The 22,083-nt window shown below is 39.2% G+C and overlaps 1 protein-coding gene across 4 annotated transcripts in view; it reads right to left on the bottom strand.

Moving 5' to 3' along the window:
* The window catches only part of LY75 (lymphocyte antigen 75), a 47,870-nt gene that overhangs the window by 25,141 nt on the left and 646 nt on the right, over positions 1–22,083 (bottom strand). For 2 of the 4 annotated variants that reach the window (XM_026077998.1, XM_026077997.1), the window contains exons 2-17: positions 21,147–21,320; positions 20,709–20,873; positions 20,004–20,114; positions 17,589–17,729; positions 15,640–15,828; positions 14,627–14,784; positions 13,592–13,702; positions 12,151–12,239; positions 11,636–11,808; positions 11,258–11,454; positions 9,867–10,009; positions 3,854–3,935; positions 3,192–3,263; positions 1,643–1,766; positions 469–504; positions 16–191 (exon numbers count right to left, since the gene is read on the bottom strand). In XM_026077998.1, the coding sequence (XP_025933783.1) occupies positions 16–191; positions 469–504; positions 1,643–1,766; positions 3,192–3,263; positions 3,854–3,935; positions 9,867–10,009; positions 11,258–11,454; positions 11,636–11,808; positions 12,151–12,239; positions 13,592–13,702; positions 14,627–14,784; positions 15,640–15,828; positions 17,589–17,729; positions 20,004–20,114; positions 20,709–20,873; positions 21,147–21,320 (2,141 nt within the window). Of the gene's footprint in view, positions 1–15; positions 192–468; positions 505–1,642; positions 1,767–3,191; positions 3,264–3,853; positions 3,936–9,866; positions 10,010–11,257; positions 11,455–11,635; positions 11,809–12,150; positions 12,240–13,591; positions 13,703–14,626; positions 14,785–15,639; positions 15,829–17,588; positions 17,730–20,003; positions 20,115–20,708; positions 20,877–21,146; positions 21,321–22,083 lie in introns of all 4 variants that reach the window. The other 2 variants (XM_026077994.1, XM_026077995.1) reach the window with 1 other exon arrangement.

Raw genomic sequence — 22,083 nt, 5'->3', positions numbered from 1 at the left:
ATTACACCTCCTTACCTTTTCTATTTGAGATAGTATTGTCCTGAGTTTTGGGTAAGATTCCACAGAGGCTAACTCACTATCATTTTTTTGACAGTAGAAAACAGCTTCTTGGAAGCTCAGGTTTTTATCTGGTACAAACCACAGCTCTGCTCCATCAACAACAAGTGGGGCTCCATGAATTCCAATTTCATCTATGCGGAAGAAATATCACACACATGAAGAGTCAATCCTGAAAAACTGATTCTTTCTTTTTCTGAATCTAATAAAAAAAAAAATCAGTTTGACACTGGGAAAAGCAAACATTCATTCTTGCATTCTGAGCTCTCTCAGAACCAAGCTCTGCAAGTCATGACCTTTGCTGATATCAAAACCGTATTACAGCAGTAACATAGCAAAACAGTAATGAAATATATTCAGCAGTAACAACTACATGTACATAATGGAAGAATATGCAAAAAGTCTATTTACCTGGTATATACCACTCAGGTGTCTTTGGAGTGCTACCTGTTCAGAGGAGAAAGGAACAGTCATTTCAAGTACATTTTCTAATGTAGTCACAAATAAAGAAAGTGAGGGATGGTATTCACTCTTCTCTGTTTGCGTGATGGAAAAAGAGAGGAAATCATATACAAGCTTAACAGTTTAAAACAGGCTGATGTAAAAGTAATGGGAGTTTTGCATACCTCTGTCTTAAAAGTCTGTGTTTTTTTCTCCTAAGCAGAAGACAAGCATCAAAGTAATAGTACATCTACCCATATTTCCCCAGGGCAAAAAATCTTCATGCCCTGAAAAGCCTTTTAATGTGCAACCAAAACATAAAAGCCTACTGAATTACATCATTTCTAGTACTACAAGAAAAAACCCTGGATCTGTGCAGAGATGCCATGCCATTCTTTCTGCATTCCCACTTCACTGCCACACTACAGTGAGGAGCCAGTGCACCAATTTTACCAGAAGAGTAAGGGACTAATTCACATCAGTGAGAAGCAAACTGCATTTGTGAGATGTCTGTGTGCATTTAGTTACATATATCACTAAAAAAGACTAAATAAAGCCTACAGATGTTGCAACTTCGTGACCTATACCACCTCACCAAAACAGAGGACCTGTGAACAGAGGACCTGTGCACACGAAAAGACATTTCTCCCTTCACGGAGCATCCTGTCGGATCAAGAAAGAACATGGCAGCAGTGGTACTGAATCCTCCATCCTCATGGTCATTTTTTGGTACTCGAGTTTTTGATTATTCTAAGCATGTGTCTGTTTGCATCTGACACAGTACATCTCATGTACTGACCTGTACCAGTTCAGGGAGGAAATGATAAAGCATTATTGCCCAGTGATACCCCTCTTTTCCTTACAGAAGCACAAAAAAGAAAACCAAGAAAAATAATGAACATCTGATGCTCATAATCCTAGCTCTTGTCACATTTCTCTGCTGCACGTTCCATATCACCCATTTTCAGTTCGATAACAAGCAACATTTCAAACATGCTGGCCTGCTCTCAGCCAGCCAGAACCAAAGCACTCAAGCCTCATTTGAAAATCTGAATGATCTTACGTCACAAAAACTGTTAACATTGAAGAAATAAAAACACACCAAACTTTTTTATGTGAATAAATAGATGTAAATACAGTTTACCTTTTGTTATCTGGCAGACCCATTCAAGTCTTGCCTCACAATCAAAAGGCTTCAGGTAAAATTCCAGTTCTCTACCTTCATGGAAATAGTATCTCCAAAACGATCTCCGTGAAAACTGAAATGTCTGTATAAAAGGAAGAACAAGGAATCAAGCTGGTATAGTATGGGCCTCTGAAGTGAAACTATTAAAAAGTACTTCAGCACAGTCAGCRTGTGCTACTGTGTTGTCAGTCCCACGCAACTGATTTTTCAGAAGTGGCAAGATACAACTATAACTTCAAATATCCTCCATGCTAGCTGGGCTTGTAAACCAATTAGGCAAAGAGTTTAAGGTGAGTCTACACACAGCAGTCTCTCCTTGTTGTTTTTTCACTTTTTTGTAGCACATAGGGTCTCATCTATGCCTATTATTGAATGACCTGTGACAAGTTGTTGCCCCAAAGGATTCTCATTCTCACAGAACAAACTATCTAAAAAGGAACAGAAATAATCTTTCTTATTTAGGATTATTTCTCTTGTAATCAAGCTTAACATCTGAAATCACCCTYGGTAATCTCTCCAATAAGGAGAATTTTGCATCATTTACTGAAAGAGCGCGTGTCTAAATCTAACGAGTAGTGGAGGGAGGGTACTATAGGTGTGACTATAGTCACAATGCCCCCTTCAAACTACTCTCCTTTTGTCTAAAATCTTTATTAGCTAAACGTTGAAGACAGCTTCTCAGCCTGGGGTCACAAACGTAGGAGAGGAGAATGAGGGGAATGGCTGTGAACAGAAGCAAAGGGATGCAGCCATCCTTTCCTTCAATAAATCCTAAAATCAGAGGTGTTTCAAGTTAGGTTACTAGAAGGGAGAATATTGGAATGATCTTACAAAAAGTCAGGTGATGCTTCAGAAAATTTAAAGGCCGTTTTACAGCTCATGCCATCAAGACCGAAATAAACAATGATGAAGAACATAATTAGGAATTAAGTATAGCCCTGACATTTTGAACTAAAAACTGATACAGCAGTTACAGCTCTATTTCACAAGCAAATAAGCAAATACATACAAAAAAACAGCACACACACTCTATCACACATACTCTATCCTGACTACTGCATCCTACTCATGTTTCAATCATTTTCTTAATTTACTTCCACTTCAAAAAAATATAGTCTAGATTTTAAAAGTTACTTGTAGAGTACTATTTGCTTTTTTGTTTTTGACTCCACATTGAGTGTAATGTATGGTATACAAGAGCTATATAGCATGGCATTAAGCAACATATAAGAGTTTTGTTATTAAAATATTTTAGTAGAAGCTTAAAAAAGGGTCTTAGGAAAGGTTACCACTACCACAGCACTTGATTCATAAAAACTGCTTAAACAAGGGAAAACTGGTAATAGGCGTAGATTCCTAAAGGAAACACTAGCAAATTTTTACTATGCACAGTTAAGAAAACATTTCAGCAATCAACTTAAATTCAACATATCACAGGCCAAAGTATTTTTTCCAAGTACTTTCATGTATAAATATGCATGCTGTTATTAAAAACCTTGAAACTAACCTTTAAAGCAGCACAGTCTCTTGTGTCATACTCATCCTCCAGATAATCAAGTGGCATAATAACACTAGTCACCTACAGGAGGGACAGGATGAAAGAATCATTACTTCACTAACACTTTCGCTGTGGCAGTCCCCAGAGGTGACTATTTAAACCTGGGATCTCATTATGTTCAGCATTATTGAAACATATGTTAACAGACAGTCACTGGATCAAAGAGCTTTGAGTCTGCATACCTGTTATTACAGAGAAAGCTGAACTAATAATTTCAGGCAAATAAATCAATTACAGTGAGGAAGATATTTCTGGAGAAGTCTAACATATCATGGAGACGAACTGATAAACCCCAGCCTCTCTTGTGGCATGAAGACATCTTGTTCTCTCCACCACCTCTTACATCTTTATTATGATATTGCTCTCTTACTATATTTCTGTTAAATTATTTTAATGTAAGAGACAGAAATCAGATTAATGTTATTAAAATATGTTTTAATTGGAATTGTGCCTGGATGGTAGCTCTTTCATAAGTGCACAATCTTCTTCTGAATTATTCATCTGTTGTAAGATCTGCCATATTTAATTTAAAATATTTATAAATTTATTTTAAACCCAGTCCAAGCTGAAAAAATCAGGACATGGCATTTCCTAGTCAAAACTTAACTTACAGGTTTATCGTCGCTCCATTGCCAGGTTCCCAAAGAATCTGGACTCCTCTTATTCATTCCTATCCATACCCATCTGTCATTGCTGCAAATAAACAAAACAAAATCTTAAACCAAGTAAACAGTTCAGCACATTTAATGAAAAGATTGACCTGATTCACTGCATTACTTGGGATCAAGCAGCAAGCTCAAAGATTAGTACTGCAAGTTGTAGCACTTCAAAGAGGAAAACAGGTGCAGAGCTAGGCCCTCTTCCGCACTTTCGTTTAAGATGATTTGCAGGTTGCCTTTCCCTCACCAGAGAGAAAAACTAATTCCTTTGCTTGCTGCATCACCACTTCATCAGTTCTCACTTGATACAAAGGTCTCTTTTCTATTTTTTTTCTTCCAGAATGACACTACAAGTTTTGTCTGGCTTGCTTCTCCTTCTCCAGGCTGTCTCCAGGTTGTCTGTCAGTCTGTCACTACCATCAATTCAAATATACTCTTTATCAAACCACACCAAAATCTCTACTCATACAGAATAATTGGCTCCATATATCCTTTATGTTTGTCATTGACATAAACAAACCAAGTATGGGCACATATTTCAACTGTGTGCCTTCATAAAAGAGCCACCAACATAAAAGTGCACATAAACCCTATGGACTCCAATACTTGCTTAAAATAAAGACAATAAGAATTTGATCTAATTTACAGGATTAGATTCAAAACCGTATTTCTTTCTAGGTTTTACTTGTTAATTTTTGCAAGCAGGGGATGTTTAAACTGAAAATTTCAGCTATTCTGAGAAACAAGTCATTACAAAAAGATGGGTTTACAATGTGAACACTTAAATCTGCAGTAACAACATTTACCATATTCTTTACTATTACTTGTGGATCTAAAGATATTATGACAAAATGAAACATGTGGGTCAAACTGCAAGTTTCATTTTGCTCTGCAACCTCTACTTCTAAAAGTATTAATTTTGTGCTAAGTATTGACGTTTATAGTAACATACTCCATTCAGCTACCTTGACCAAGAAAGTTAACAGACTTTTTGCTGAATGATAGTATCARTCGGAAGCAGAGGCAAGACAGTGCAGAGGGGAGAAAGCCAGTGAGTTTTCTATGAAATCACAGATGGGGTGAAGCCCCACTGCAGTGCAGCTGTGGAAAAGGCACACGCATTAAGGTGTTGTGACAGAGATAGTAAAGTATTACTGCCACAGTACAGGGCTCTTGAGAACTTTACCTGGAATAYTATTCCATGAATTCACGTTGTACCAAATATGGGTACAACATGGAGCCATGAGACTTCTGAGGCAATGAGAGTTTCATTTTTTTAACAAGAATTAAGAATTTTCTTGTCTAGCCTTGAGAAACAGAGACAGGGATGGAATAAAATTACTCTTTACAACACATTAGCAGCCTAAGGCCCTAGAAGAAGAGCTACTCAAGCAAAAAGGACGTTGCGTCTGAAGGAATCCCTGCTCAGAAAATAAATTTAAACTCAAAATATTAAAGAGGTTTCTGACCAGCAGAGGCCAGAGTTTGGAAAAGACTCCCAAAAGAGTAGTTTTGGCATACTATCAAACTGTTTTAAGATAGACCTTGATAAGTTTGTGAATACAACTTCATTATGTGTCGGCCTGTGAAGRTAGGGGGATGGACTCAGGCTCAGGCTTACCTGTGTAGGCAATGTTAAGAAAACCCCTGGCAACATTAAGAAATTCTTTGGTAAGACGTGCTGCTGCCTTCCTGCACATGTCAACATAAAAATGCTAAACAGCCTAAAGTATTCTAGGGTGCAGCACCAAGAAAGCAGCTGAAGCAGCTTGGGAGAACTTGAGGATGTGGTTCCAAGACATTTATTTTAGTACTGGACTGAAAAAATTACATTCCAACAGTGGGTTCATAAAACCAGATCTGGAAGCTTGTCCTTGGGATTCAAAGCTACAGAACAAATGACAGCTTAGCCCAGAGCACGTAGACTAAGCACATGAAATCCAAGAAGAGCAACACCATGTTATTTGGTAGGGATTTCATTAGGAGAAAAGAATCAGCCACCAACAGATCTCCTTTGTGATGAGTATTTTTCTCAACTCTAGTATTAATCTTCTGACACTCAAGTGACAGTGCGATCGCACCAGTGTGAGCTTCTCATATTCAATATTCGTTAGTCTTTTAATGATTTCACATGAGGAGCCTTTAAAGAGCCTAGCTGCCCTGTAGTTCTCCAGAGGGAAAACCGTGAGCCAAACATTTACAGCTTTCTAACAGCTAAATGGCTTTTGGCAAYTTGCCTTTAGGACTTTATTTTTCTCTGACTGTTCACTCCTCTACAGCTAATGAGGCACTGCTTCACTCTCCCCTCCTAGCCATCACCTACAGGCTTAGTGTGGTTTAAGCAGTTGATCACCACAGAGGAACATCTACTAATGAAAGTTTGAGACGCTCATTTCGGAAGGATTTCTAGTAACTACCTGAGGAACTAGAGCAATTTTTCAAAATCTTTCAGTTGTTTTGGGCTTTCTATTAAAAAACAAACAAATAAAATCTTTCAGTTTACAATAATTAGCCTGCAAACATAACAGTGCTTTTCAGCTGATCTGGCGCTTCTATATTAACACACATTTTTTGCTTCTTTTGGCATTGCTCATTCATGAACATGAGTAACTCAGCCACCGCTACACTATTCTTGACAGCGCTTTTAAGCTTAAGTAAAGCCTTTTGATAACCTTCTGAAATTATACTATCACCTTATTGTGGCATACACCAAAAAAAAAAAATTCCTCCAACCATGTTAGACAAGTAAAAATAAGACTCACTCCCTATTGCACCTAAGCTTGCAGCAAGGAGTTTGGATGTACTTTAGATGTCAGTCTCCTCATTGCAAAACATTTAAAATCCATCCTGTAGACTGGTATCAAAATGGACTTATCTGTGCCAGAGCAGTCTTTGAGCTGCATTCCTGGAACTGCCTAAAACTTAGATTTTTCTAAGTTTTTGTCCTAAAAAATAGGTGCAATTGGTGCTTTACAATGGACTCCCACACTGACTGAAGATGAAAGACCCTCCCTGCAGAATACCAGCAGCTTTTCTCTCATACAGAACTAAAACTTCATAAAAGCCAGCACTGTACAGCAGTGAATACTCTTTAAAATCAGTGATAATGTAACAGAAACAATATATTTTCCTACTACTGTGTTCTAACTGCTAAAATAGAGAACAAAATTTTTTTTTGTCCCTTACATCAGCTCCAACCCAAGATTAGGAGCCTAAATGAAGTTACTTTGACTTGTAGTCGCAAGTTCTCAACAAGAGGGAGAATACTAACAAAAACTTGTGCATCTGGGCCAACTTCCTAACGGTGCAATTTAAAAGGATAGTGGGAAGGGAAGGCGAGACTGCTGCTTCTGTGGCAAGGCTTGCCTAAAAGTGAAGCTCACCCGACCCCACTCCCCCCTCTGAAAAAGGTGACTACCATGAGCTGCATCCCATCCCGCCAGTCACCCCTCCTCTAGCAGAAAGAAGGGCAGAGAAGCTGCATCAATGCAATCTCTACAACATGCATCTTGGCTTTTATTGCTGGCTTGGCTAGCGTATTGAGAATAAGATCAGTCACTTCTTGCAAACTCAGCGATACTTTCTAGATTCAGAACAAATACTGAAGCAGAACTGTGCATATAAAAGGCAATTGATTTCTTTCCAGTAAGGTGTCCTCATTGAAACGTTATTTCAAACCAACCCAAGCTGTTATTTTCTTTGCATCCAGCATCACTGCCAGCTATAAGCTGCAGAATGCTCAGGAAAACAATCCTAGAGAATGAGAGCAAGTTAACCCTTTTTTACTTCAAGGGACAGGACACAGGCAGAAAAGTTCCAGTTATCTCATGTTTCTTTCAAACAGGCAAAGGCTGGCAGGCAACTTTTATTTTCCTTTCCAATGGCAATCGCCTGACTTGGCTGGAGCAGTTCTGGCTCTTATTTGCCTCTAAGGTGGAATGTGAGTAAAGAACAAAATGGACTAGGCAAGCTGCCCTCTTCCTGGTGAACCAAACTGACTTTTGCTAACATTTAAAAACAAACAGATAGCAATGAGTCACAGGAGAACTGTGCGGGCAGAAAAAAAAACTGAAACAAAAAAAGCCAAGGTGTGGCTCCTTTCCTGAGCAGAAATGACTGCACTGAATGAACAGTTCAGGTCACAGTTTGCACTGAGAAAACGCAAGGAAAACAGACAAATTCTGTGCCAATACATTCTGGCAGTCAATCACTCCTAACATTATCATAGGATGATTTCTCCCACTTATCCAGATTATTTGTTTTTGGTAAAAGAATTCACTTGTTTTCTTCTCTCCTTTCTCAAATGAGCTCATTTTCAGACAAGCTACACATCACTCTTGATCTCCAAAACACTTTATATAATCACCACCTCTGAGCAATTTGAAAAAGTAATTAACTTAGACAATTTATTGCGTTATATAAACAAGCAAACAAATGTAATTTAAAAGACTTCAGGCTATATCAAATATGTAGCATTTCTGTGCAGGAAGTTCTGCAGCCCTTGGAAGGGGGTTAGCCCAGACAAAAAAATCTGTTTTGGGTTATACTTGACACACACAGAACTACAGTTCTGACTGCAAAGTCAATTAATATTATGCTCAATATATTGCCCCCCATTTAAGTTCTGACAGAATGTTACTGAAGTACTGCGACCTTCCTTCTTTCAGGCTAAGTTTGATTTTTCTGAAATATGGGAACTGCAGTAGCAGCCTGTGTCAGCTGACTCGCTGAAAAGAGAAAAGTCTTTGAACTCCTAAAAATGGCCACTAACTATAATTAATACCAGACATGGTCAGCAAGCTGAAAAGTGATACCAACTACATATACTAAGAAGGAAAATAAAAATAAGTTAATTCTCTAATCATGTTTCATAGTATATTAGGTAAAATAAAACAAAATTTGTAACTGCAAAACAGTATAATAAGATTTATAGCTAGAAATAATTTGTGCACTAATTTCTATTTCACGGATTTTAATCACTTTAGCAAAGGAGTCACAAGTGGCTTTATACAAGCTGACCAATCTATTTACAGAGCATACAGGTTTGCTTTTGTCTTTTATTGACATACACATTGATCAGGTAATTTTCATAATTTGTGCATTTCTAGATAAGGTGGATTCTTCTAGATAAACTGGATTTTCAAGCAAGCATCTCTTCAGTCATCAAGTATTAAAATTTATCACAGTGCCGTACCTTGACAGCTTTTAAAATAATCCTGATGTAGTTTGTGGATGAAAAGTTTAGATCATGTAACTGGCAGCATTTGAGTTTAAGCTGGCAAAAGTTCTGCAAGACCGGGCTGCCAATCAAAAAACACATTGCACAAGGACCTGACATCACACCAATGGCTAGAAAAGCTTCGCAGCAACAGTTTCTTTGATTACAAAACCCTCTAAGGGTTAATTTCTTGATACTAGAAAAATCAACACAGCCATTTAATGCCCACGTAGTGTTATCGCAGTTATGCCAAATGGGATCTGTGCCAGCCAGATTGCTGGACACTAATTATTCACATGTTCAAAAGACAGGACCCAATTTAGTCAGGAAGCATTTAATAAAAAAAGGTAAGACCTATCTGAAAAAGTGAAATAATAGCTCACTTCTAAAGAGCATATCAGTGAAGAACAGAAACAACTATCATCCAGCTGCACCAAAATTCAACATAAAGTAGGAAAAATTATAACAACATAGGCTTAAATTAATGTAAGGGAAGATGCTTAAAGCAGATCTTTTTCTCGCGCTCCCTCTAGCAATGTGAAATGTTTGCCTAAGCTGTACTCCCTTGACATTTTCCAGGAAGGCAATGACATGACCAGCAGTTCAAATGCCACATCTAGCTGTTTTTACTGTGGGAAACACACTGGATGTACACTATCGCATACTTGCCATTTGGGGTCAGCAGCAGCATTTGCTATCTATTACTGTGCCTGAAATCAAAATCACAGCCCACGGCACATTGGTTACCTGATGATTTTTCTCAGGATAGAATGAAGCACCTTGATTTCTTCTGAATGACTAAAACTAGGCAGGTGGCCTCCCAGAGCTTCACAGAACCTTTCTGCCTCTTCCCACGTCCTAGTCCTCAGCACTCTTTCACTGTGGAAGAACTTCACAACAGCCAAAAATCAGAGTGAAAAACAGCAGAAGCAACAGCATTTCTAAAGTACCTGCACGACTCAAATATAGACACACTATGTAGGAATGAATAACAGGTATTTCCATGGGGAGCACGTTGGACTTTAAACTTGACTTCTTAACAGTTATTGTATTTTTTCAGTTTTGACAACAGCCAGACTCTGAAGTGTAGCTAATAAAATTTATTTCAAATACTCTGTGCTCCATATGACAAAATATCTGTTTTTCTTTACCAGAAAGATTTTAGAAAACACCACCAAACTCATTCCAAAATTGCAAGACAAATTATAGGTTTTATGGGATGTAACATACACCTCAGCTAACACATTCACTTGATCTCCCTTTGCCTTCTGTCCAAGCCAACTCCTGTTAGCTGGGTCTGCTACACACGCATGCTTGGTCAGTAAGAGTTTTGGAGAAACTGCCAGGGCCAGCTGTCACATCCCATCAGCCGGACGGGGCCAGCTATGTGGCACATCAGCTAGATCCATCCATTTGGGATCCTTGCCCGTGCCCTTGTTTTTCAAGCTGGGTTTCCCCACTTTGCAACATGCGCTGTTTCTAGTGCATAGTTCACTGCAGACACTGAAACCAGAAATACTGAATAAACAATTCAATAAACAACCTCAGTATTAACTTTTTTTTTCTCTCCTATTAAAAACAAGCGTATTTCTAAATGCAAACTTATGTAAGCCATTGCACCTAAGAGCACGGCTTTTTCTTTCACTATTTACTTCAAAAATATTAAAATACAACTGAGGCTGCACTTCTTCATGGGAGTTTCATATCCATGTTCAAAACAAAAAAGAAAACTCCACCTCCCCAGTCTACACCCTCCGAGCACACAAAAGAAATGAGCAGGGGGAGGCCGATGCAAAGCACCTTTTTTCCCTTTTCAGGCAGATCCATGTGCTGGATGATGGCAGGCAGGTGAGGATGCAGACACAGCACTCTCCAACAGCACCGGGCTCCCGAGAGCCCCACTTGGCTCTGATGTGCAGAGCCGGCTGCGGGTGGAACAGGCAGAGGCAGGCTGCCGAGAGTAATGCATAGGAATATCTGGAGGCGTCCAACCGCAGTCCGCATGAATTCCTCCTCTCACTGCAATACAGCCGCTCTGAAATATCCTTCAGAGCGGCCGAGAGCCCTAAAACGGCTAACCACACCCTTGCTGCAAGACTGTAATGGACAATCAACATCCAACAGGAGCAATGTTTTACCTTGTAGCAGGCAAGGCCAGATCCATTGTGCCAGCCAGGAGGACAGGGATCAGTTGGCTTCGGGAGCACTTCTGGTTCCTTGGGCGGCCCAATGTATTTTTTGCAGACAGAAAATGCTTTAGTGGTTTTACAGTCTTTAGTTTCCCACTTTCCAAGAGACTTCCCACTGGGCATGGCCACACATCCTCCTGAAAACTCTGAGATTGAAGCCAACAAAAGAAGCATTTAAAACTATTGACCAGTTTTCCAAAAATGCATAGGTTTCTGAATAACTACTTTATGTCATCCTTGGGAGTCCTTTAACATGGTACTCCAACACTTGCTCAATGTCAAATGATAATGTTTTTTACTTTTTTTTAAAAAAACTGTTAAATTTACCTGGTTGCATTGAATTCCAATTAGTGTATGTCACAGCTTCACTTTTTTCCCCATCCACTGCACCCCAAGAATATATTCCTGATTGGCTAATATCTTGCAAGCCAATCCAGAAGTATTTCTCTTCAATTTTGCTGTATTTTCTGATCAAACTGTTTATAAATTCTTGTTCAAATCTGAAAATGCAGAGATTAATTCAAATCAATATTAGAAAGACATCTGAAGCTATCAAGCCAATTTGAAAGCCAGACATATTACAAGAATTACTTCAAGTGGTTGTCCAGGCAGTCCCATATGTACTGTACTCTACAAGAATTTCTAAATACTCTAGGGTCAATATTACCATCCATTATGGGGTCAGCAGACTCGGAGCTAATATGCTTCCTAGAAGGTACTGGGGGGGGGGGGTTGTTTGGTTGTTTTTTTACAGTGTCTAGCTCACAGAGGTCTTAATCTCTGACTGAATCTTCGGGATCTTACTGTACAATATACACATAAATCACAGAGCTGTACTTTACCTGTTCACTACTGTAAGATTGCACCGTGCTCCAAATGATACTTCCGTTTTATAAATCTTGTAACAGAAGTTTCCGTGTTTCTCCGACCCCTGGTTAGAGATTGAAAGACATGTTTATACATAACAGCCTAATTTAGGCATTATGATCTCTCCTGCGTCCTGGAAAGAAATCATTGCTAACACTGGTTGGTGCCCATAAGCTGACAGGCAATATACAAAAGAGAAATGCAGTGTATCAGACATCCATTTGCTCAGTTAGGGAGGAAATAAGATATAAAGGATACATACTCCAGTATCTGTATTCCAGATGAGGAACAGAAAATGAAACTCTCAGATTCCGAGCTCCAAGAAATAATTCAACCACAGGAATAAAATACAGCACTGTTTTGGCTCAACTGTGCACAGAGGCTTCTGATTGCCATGTGCATTTAGAAAGAGACACGAGGGTGACAGCCTCGTCCCGTTCAGAACAATAGGAGTTTTGATGCTGTTCCACCAAGGCCAGGATTCAAACAGAGGAATGATAAAAGGGTGTCATTAGTGTTGCTTTACTTAAAAAAAAAAAACAACACCAAAACCAAGACAAAATGAAAAACATTTTTATACTGAAAATTTGTGAACTTGCAAGAATGCTCAATTTTCAGATCTTTTCCCCTATATTTACACTGAAATTTCAAGGAATATTAATTTTCTTATAACGTGCTACCTCTTTGCTAGCCTACCAGTGCTGTTGCTATCTGAGTAGCAAAAAAAGCTACAATTCCACATGCTGGCAGTCTCTGAAGAGACAGAGTGAAAATGCCCTCAGGTTGTGCAGAAAGATAATGGGCAGACGTGTTTTCTGTTGCAGGCATTATGCCACATTGACAACTGAACCAGTTTGAAGTATCTGGTAAGAACACCCCAACACCATTCAAAACAGAAAAGTTTGAAAGCCTAATTTATGTTTTAACACCTGTTATACTAAACAAAACAAAACTTTACTCAAGTCAGAGAACAAAGATGGGAGCCAAGTGAAACAAACAGAAACCTAATCTTTTTCATTTATCAATCTCTGCACATCCTTATGTTGCAAAATACTTTTCCTAAATTCAAAAAGTATATTTAAAGCAAAAACCACAAAGCAAATAGCATTAGTGATAACCTATCTAGTAAAAATCAAGTTTCGTTATTTTTTTTAAACAAACAAATAAATGCAACATCTCCCTCCTGGCTCCAAGCTCATACTTTCACCCATAAACAGAGTGCTAATATACCCAGTGTCTGGTTAGGAGAATATGAAGGTGTACCAAATTTGATTCATTGTATACAAATATCCTTTTTAAGCCAAAGTGTTTTATTGATTTTATTTTAGAGGTTAGCATGCAAAAAGGTAGAGGAAATAAATAACTTTATGCAGGCTTCTGAACCAAGTGACGGTAAAAGAAATAGACTTTTATTACCTCTTTCAATGAACAACTTTTATCTGTTTTTGTTTCATTCAAAATCTCTCCTTTTTTTTTGCATACATATTTCAATTTCTCTTCACAGGATTTGACTCTCCACTGTCCCAACTGTTAGAAGGCAATGAAAAAAAGTATTTAAAATCCTGAAATCTTCCTGTTTCCACAGTGCAGGCAGAGTTTTCAGAAGGGGGAGAGGCAGAACGCCTGCGTTACTTGCAGTAGCAGTGGCAAAAACACCGGATGTGGGATACCCTGGATTACACACATGTGCATGTGTTGAAGGGCAAGAGAAAGCAGGCAACACAGACACGGGAAAGCTCGGGATCACCCATGGAAGGGGCAGGAAGAGGCCAGGGTGGTGCTAACTGGAGGGCAGGGGTGCAGGGGGATCTCGGCTCGCCCAGGGGATGACACTTTGAAGAAGTAGGACACATAGCTTCACTGCCAGCTGGGAACCACAGCCAGCAGCTGCTTGTCCCGGTTTTCCACCGTCTCCAGGAGAACGGGATATGGCCTGCTTCCCTCTGCTCATCCTCGACCACCACGCACGGCACCTGTCCTCCTCTCTCACCTAGGTATCTCGCTACACCTCCTTAGACAGAGTGGCCCAAAGTGGTCCTGGAGATGACCGAATCCAGCTTTTGCTTTCAATACCTCAGCCCACCTCCTTCCTAGCTCTCTGCTGCAGACACGCAAGGATGTGGTAACCCAAAACGCAGAGCGACAGAGGCAACCGGCTGGCCAACAGCAGCAGCAGTCTCAGAGCTGTGAGCAGTTTTTTTTCCATTCTTTGTGGCAAACGACCCATGCAGACAAACTAGCAAGCAGTGGCTAAATAATGTTAAGAAATTTGCTTTTAGGAAGGTGATTTTTAATCATTTTGAAGATATGGCTAATTTATCTGTATTTTAAAGATTATTCCAGAAGTAAAATCAGTTATTTGATTTTCTCCCCTCTTTGCTTTCACACACATCAATGTGGCCTCTACTATGATGAAAAAAAAACACCTAACAAACAACACTTTATTCCTACCTCTCCTGAATATGACACGCAGTTAGGAGTGCTGTTAAAAGGAACTTTTGGTTCATTCTGATCCCAATAGGTAAAAAATACAGTTGAGCCATCTGACCATTTGAACAAGGTTGGTACACCTTCATTCCTGAGACCCATCCATATTTCCTCTTTCACATCTGTAATTTAAAATGAGGACAAAACTATAGTTTCAGAATAATATACAAGCTAACTGTAAAAGAACATGAAATCAGCAAAATTAAGTTTTTATCACTATAATGAACAGAATAAATGCTGCAATTTTTTTTCTTACAATGAGAATGGGGATGAGATATTTATTATCTTGTTTCTTAAATTACATTCATGAAAGTAAGTTTTACACAGAAGGTAACAGACAACAGGGAAAAAAATACAGAAATAAACATACAAGGACAAAAAAAAAAAAACACATTCAAAATCTCATTTTTAGAGTGCAGACAAAAAGATAACACCACAGAGTACAGGTAACATTTATTAGTTCAGTAACCCAGCAGTCAAATATTGACCCAACTATCTACAAATCTCTCTGAATGAGAAAATTAAACACAAACTATTAGGAAAATAGAAGGAGGTTAGCCCATTAAGAAATAAAAATAAATAAAACAGATCAAACCAAAATTAATGTGGATTAGAGGGGAAACAAAACCCCCACAACTTTAATGTCAAAGTATGTAATGCACTAAAGTCAGTGTAATACTGCCTCTGAAATCGGTGGAGTAATATTGCTCCACCAAGCCTCTACCATTTTACTTAAACTGCTAATGTGTTAATTTCAGTTCTTATAGTGATAATATTCGCTTTTCTCTTCCTAAAGRGCTAATACGGAGGGGTTGGACCTGAACACTGACATGTGGCATGAGCCTGGGTACGAGCCTGGCATTAGCTCCTTCATTTAAAAGCTAGAGGTTACAACAATCCAGAACATGGAAAGCATTTTGTAATTTAAGGTGCGCAGCACTTGGTGTCTGACCTTTACACCAAGTACCCCAACTTACCATTATGAAGCTTTGTAACAACCAGCTCGACATCTGCTAAGGACTGCAGGCTGATGAGGTCGCTCTGGTTTGCCTTGCACACCTCACGCGCTGCACCCCAAGGTGCCGGGTTGTTTACCGACATGTAGCAAAAGCCATTGTGGGGAAGCCAGCCCGAATCACAGCGCGTCTCCAAGTGGCTCCAAATCTCTGGCAGTAAAGAGAAAGTGAATTAGAGGCCTTTGTTTCACACTGAATAGTTCTGTGCTGTTTGTTTGGTTTTTTTCCCCCATGTTTTAAATCCTGCAGCACCTTGAAAACAGCCAGAAAACAGCAATCAAAACGTGTTCACAGATAAATAGCACAGCTCTTCAGTACTAATGTTTTGAGACAGTGTCACACTATAGCGAAGCAAATAGTCTTGACTGACCAGCATTATGGGGATTAGTAACATTTTGGAGCAATGATGTGGGCACAAGAAGAAAGAAGTTATCAGGAGTGAAAGTAAAAAGCTGGAATTCATTCTGGTTTTAGTGTAAGCAAGAGGTTCAGAACTAATTACAGCAAGATTTCAGAGACAAATAGAGGCAAAACGAGTTACTTCATTGCAGGGCAGCAGCTTCAACAAGAAGTTGTTTTTTTTGTTCTGGCAGGAGTTTACACTTTTATTGTGCATTATTATCTATACGCATTGCAGTACCATGCAAAAGACCGATTTTGCATAGCTCATAAGTAAACAAATGATTAGGTTTAAATAATTTTTCTTCTGAATATTAAATAACTCAAGAATTCGAACTATTTTATGTATGCTGAATAAGGTATATATTAAAAGTCTTTCTGGTTCAAAACATGGTATAAAACACGCCAATCACAAAAATGAACACTAGTAACATCTCCACATATCCAACTGAGGAGCCAGAGAACAGATAAGGATGGTTATCTGACAAGTAGTTTTCTAGCAATCATTTATAAGTTTGAAGCAGTTTAGTTAAATTTGAACTGCTTATCCAATTTCTTTCCTCAGTAAAGGCACACGCCTCCCCAGGGGAGCTGGAGAAAACATGCTGCAGCCGGGGATACTCGGTGATACTTTCCGCCCCCAGGACACTGCTTCAGCCCTCTTATCCCCTAGCTCTCCCTACATCCAAGGACACCTGCATCTTCCAGTGAAGATTTCCCACCAGAGCCCCACAGAGTGAGCCCAGGTAAGGCGAAAGCACACATGGGAGAGCAGGCAGCAGACACGGGAAGGGTCGGACATCCAGGTGCAGGTGATCAGCCAAGAGCGTGGATGCAGGTAGATGCCACAGCTGGACAGCATGTGTGTGCACACACGCCTGTGTGTGTGTGTGGAGGGAGGCAGAATAAAGCCTTGAATTGTTTTGTTTTTCTTATTCTGTTACCGACTGCTATTACAAGATAAAATTAATGGGACAAGTAAACATTACACACTGGGCCAGTTACCAACTCAGGCACTCTTGGCTTCCAGTGCTGGGCTTGGTTTCAAAGGATAGTAAGGTCACTTAACTCACATTTGAGTTCAGAGTTTGATCTAAGCCCCAGGTAGGTCCCATTTTATGTCCACACAGGCAAACTGTGAGGGAAATGGGCTAAAAGCAGTGATGGGAAGGTGTGAGGTGCAAAAACCAGCTGCAGACTTTCAGAGAATATGAAAGAAGATACAAGCCACAGAGGAAAATATTACAAACAGGGCAAATGAGAAATGCTTAGTGTGTGCTGGGAAATGCTTAGTGTATGACTGACAAAGCTGAGAAAAATGAAAGGTGCTTGCGATGCATTATCTTGACACAGCAGAGAGAGTTTGACTGATCTGCTTGAAGACCCAAAGCCACTGTGAAAGCATTCTGGCAAAGCTGTCTAAGCAGGTTTGGGGAAGGGAAAAAGGACTTCGCAAATTAACATTTCTCTCATATTAACATACAAAAACAAACATATACAGGCTGTCCTACCTGGCAATTTCAAAACTTCCTTGAATGGCTTCTTGCAAATATAGGGAAGTGGAGTCCCACAGTGGTAACTCTGCCACTGACCTGAGGTAGCATTCATCACCACACAGCTAGTCCCATCCAAAGGGGACAAATTCTGCATATCTGTGGACAGAAAGAAATAAAAATAGAAGAGCACAAGTTATCTAACAGTCAGTTATCTAAGGCATCATTAGACTGCTGCATTTTTTTTTGATTTTTCAATACAGAATATATAAAGGAATACTTTACATATTACATCATATTACAGCATCTCGTATTTGAAGAACATAACACACTTTGAATGAAGGCACCTGTCCTACCATAGGTCCCACACAAAGTTTTGGGAGAGAGAAAGCTACAGAATCAAAGAATCCGGCCTCCTATTCCAATGTTTAATCCTATAACCAGGAGGAATGTTCTATTTACAATACAACAAACCCTTGGCTGAGCACTTTCCCAGACTAAGTGTATCTCAGGGGACAGCCCTTTCTGCAGCCCTCAGTTTCCTTTGGCAGCCCCGGTCCAGCCCCACTCCCACTGCAGCTCAGCACCCTCTCTCAACCCTCACCTTAAGAAAAGCCTTAGACAAGGCCCCAAACTAAAAATATTACAAAGGAGAACTCTTTTTGCAGCCCCCAGCCTCCCTTGGCAGCCTCTTTCCATGGGTACCTTTTGGCTTTCTCTTTCTGTGAGCCCTGATGCAAATCCACGCTGCACCCTACACAGCACACTCCAGCTCCCCCCACGCAGGGTTCATCCAGCCTTCAGCAGAGAAGGCTCAGGGAACATCTTACTGCTGACATTAACTTCTTCATGAGCGAGTACACAGGAGACAGACCCAGACTCCTTCCAGAGGTGCCCAGTGAAAGGACAAGAGGTAACAGGCACAACTTGCAGCAAGGAAAATACCTACTAGATATCAGTAATTTTTTTTTTTTTTTTTAAACACAAAAAGGGTAGTCAAACACTCAAATCACCTAGAAAGGCTGCGAGACCTCCATTCTAGGAGATATTAAAACTTAATTGGACAAAGCCCTGAGCAACCTGATTTATATGAGCCAGGAGTTTGACTGGGGACTGCCAGAGGTCCCTTCCACTTTGCATCATTCAATGACCCTATGAAATCAGTCACAACATAACTGACAGATAAAACATACTTTACACACTGATTTCCTCTGAAGCAAAACTAATTTTCACTTTTTTGGTGCCTTCTTAGTGGTATTTTAGTTACAATGATCTGCTTTATAACCATGGAAGTCTGAACTTAGAAAATCCAGATTTTAAAAAAATAAAGCCTCTACCAATATGGAACACAGAAGCTCAACTCAAAGCAAACAGTAAGTACAGAAAAATCACCTAGCATTATTCATCGTTTACCTTTCACCACTATTCCGAAGAGTGCAAATCATCAAATTCAAACACCACAAAAGTTGCACAAGTCTCCTCCCAATGTCCAGTCCCTGTCGCTTTGAAACTGCAGTTTTAACTTTCTGATGACAGGGTTAGTCCAGTAATTTAAGTAACATCACTGACTTCAGAACATGGTTTATTACACTTTCACACCTGTATATTTAAGTTTTAATCTCCAGGTAACATTAGTATGCCTGCCAAGCCTGCAGATTGAATTATGCCACTGAAACTTGGGATAATCTAGTCTCTAGCTCTGCATACAGTCCTATAGCATCGCAGGAGTTGCAGAAGGGGCATCCAATAGAGTAAGTCACAGAAAAGTCCTTAAACTTTTAAAAAGAAAGACTGTATTTTGCAAAAATCTTATAGAAATCTCTTAGTAAATCTTTCAAGAAAGTAACAGAAATCACTTCTTTTTCCACAGACTTCATGTCACAGACTAATTTAAAAAAAGGTCAAATTTAGTTTGAATGGCAAAGCAGTATTAGCTTCAGTGTTCCTGATTATTATTCCTCAAGGATTCTCATATAAGAGGTTTCCAAAGGTTTTGTACTTCTTTCATTTTCACCTAAAAACAAATTTAAGCAACCTTTAAGTTTAAAAACACAGGTCAGGCTTCTGTGTAATGTCAGCTCTTGCCCACACCTCAATAGTTGTAATATTTGAGGGAAATCAATGCCATTTTGTCAGCGGGAGAAGAAATTTAGCAACAGAATCTACAGCTGCCCTAGCTGCTAAAAAGGATCTCAAAGATCCTATTTATTTGTGTCTTTATTAGAGATTTATTAACCTAATCTTCCATAAATATAGAATGAGTGCAGACAGCAAGATTCATTGTTTAGGAAGAAAGGATGTTTCTCAACTTTTAAGAGAAATGGAACAACAGTGTTCGTTTTGATGAAGTCCAATGGGGGGGGGGAAAAAAACACAAAACAAAATACTAGTTTGTTTTGTGAATATTGTTAATATCACCGGGAACATCATTACCTGGATGCCAGCTGAGAAAATTCAAGGGTTTGTGATCTGACCACTGCCAACCTCCAGAAACATCCAGTTGATTTAAGCCAATCCAGAAGATCTCAGCAATGTCATCCTTACCTGGGGATTTTTTTTTAAATAATTAGTATAAAATGTTCATCCTTTATTGGTCACTTTTAATTTAAAAACGTCATCTGAAAGGGCATTCATTTGAGGAAAAAAAAAATTGCTACTATAATTGTATACACAACTTTTCTTGAACTGAGGAGGAATTCCCACATTTACCCACCCAAGTCTCCCCTCCCAGTGCCTTCAAATATTTATCATTTTATCTTATATTCCCAAAAGTACACCGATAATTCCTCCAGGTCAAGTCTGAACATCAGTGAGAATGATTTCATGATAACTGAGCAAGCTGCTAACAAAAAAAAAAAAAACAAAAAAACCCACCCTACTCATTACGAATATGAACAAGAGCCAGTCACTATAATGAAAGAACATAGTCAAATAAAGAAAAGTCTCTAAAATGAGTTTAGCAACTCTTTTTTGCTATGCAAATTAAAGCATCACAGGGTTTTAAGTATCAAGAAGTTTCAACCCAGAATTTTAAGACTGAAACTAAAATATTTCTTTTTTCTCTATATTTCTCTATATTCACTTTATGTTATTTGTCAAGATTTTCTGGTATTTTCTTATGTCAATAATTATACCTACCTTGTATGTAACTTAATTCAGCTGCATCTTGGATGCTAAGTAAATCTCCCCCTTGTCTTTGACATGAAATATAAGCTTCTTTCCAAGAAAGAGCAGACTGCGTATTAAACTGGTAGCAACTTTCAGAGCCCGGATCGTGCTCCCAGATATCATGACAACCATCCTCTGCTTAAAGCAAGCACACGATACTTTTAACTATAGCTATACTGAAATGGCATAAAGTTGCAAAACAAAAATTTTAAACAGAGAATTTCTATGTATATTTATATTGAAATCATACATACTGCAAAGTAAACGTGCACTGACCGCTCTACCAACACTGCAGTAGAAAAGGAATCTGTTTTACACAGTTTAACAGCGAGGTGCTACCAAGGTGGAGCTATACATACATGAAGTGACAGGACTCTTTTAGGACATCTATTTAGAAACCCAACATGCCTGGTTGTAAGCAGATTCCCCATTTGCCATCAAGAGTATAATCTTCAGACGTGGCGCACCATTTACCACCTGCATGTGTTTCATCCTGAATGCAGTCGTGATGCCAGGTCTTATTATACAGAAAGGGGAACTCGCAGGGCTTTCCATAGGAGTTCCCATCTCTGGTATAAATCTCTAGGAAAAAGCAAGCAAAGAAGCAGGTAAAGTCATCTGGGGGAGGAAAGGACAGCAAGTAAGTGTTTACTGTTTGTACAGACACAGTTAACTTCAAAGTAGGCAAATCACACTCGTGGTCTGAAAACACCATATCCTGTTGTTAAAGACAATATACAGCAATGCCAGAACTGAAAGATGTGAGAGAAAAATATTGTTCTGTACTCTTTTTCTTCCAAGTAGGGCATAACACATCAGAAATGTGTTTCCGCCTTCCTGGTAAGTTAGGGATAGACACTTTTTCCTAGGAAAATCCAGACGGTTTGCACAGAGTACTACAGAGCAAGGTGCTAGGAAATGAATACATGCAGGAGAAGGAAAACGAATTTCAAACAGAAGCCTACTTGGCCCTTCAGCCTGGCCACTTTGAACAGCTCAAATACAAAGAAAACTGTGCTATCAAATGGGACACAAACTGTTCACCATTTCTGCCAATTCTTCTTTCGAAATTTCAGACAAGACCAGCTTCCAGGGCAAGTGGAGAGACTATCAGAGTAAAGGAAGCTGATGGTTCCTGACAGCCCAACAGGCTGCGAGCCAGCAGCACACACGGAATTTGACTGAACAGCCTACCAGGGAAGAAAATATCTTTAAATCCTCTCATTTAGGTTAGCAGCAAAATTCCCACCCACTGTGAAAAGGACAGTCACAGTTCTGACGGAGCATGGTTGATATTTCACAATTTAAAATTTTATAATAAAGAATTTGTGTATATAATCGTATG

The sequence above is a fragment of the Apteryx rowi genome, unplaced genomic scaffold, assembly GCF_003343035.1.
Source record: "Apteryx rowi isolate R43461 unplaced genomic scaffold, aptRow1 scaffold_47, whole genome shotgun sequence".
Lineage (NCBI taxonomy): Eukaryota > Metazoa > Chordata > Aves > Apterygiformes > Apterygidae > Apteryx > Apteryx rowi.
This window is presented reverse-complemented; position numbering and strand designations above follow the sequence as displayed.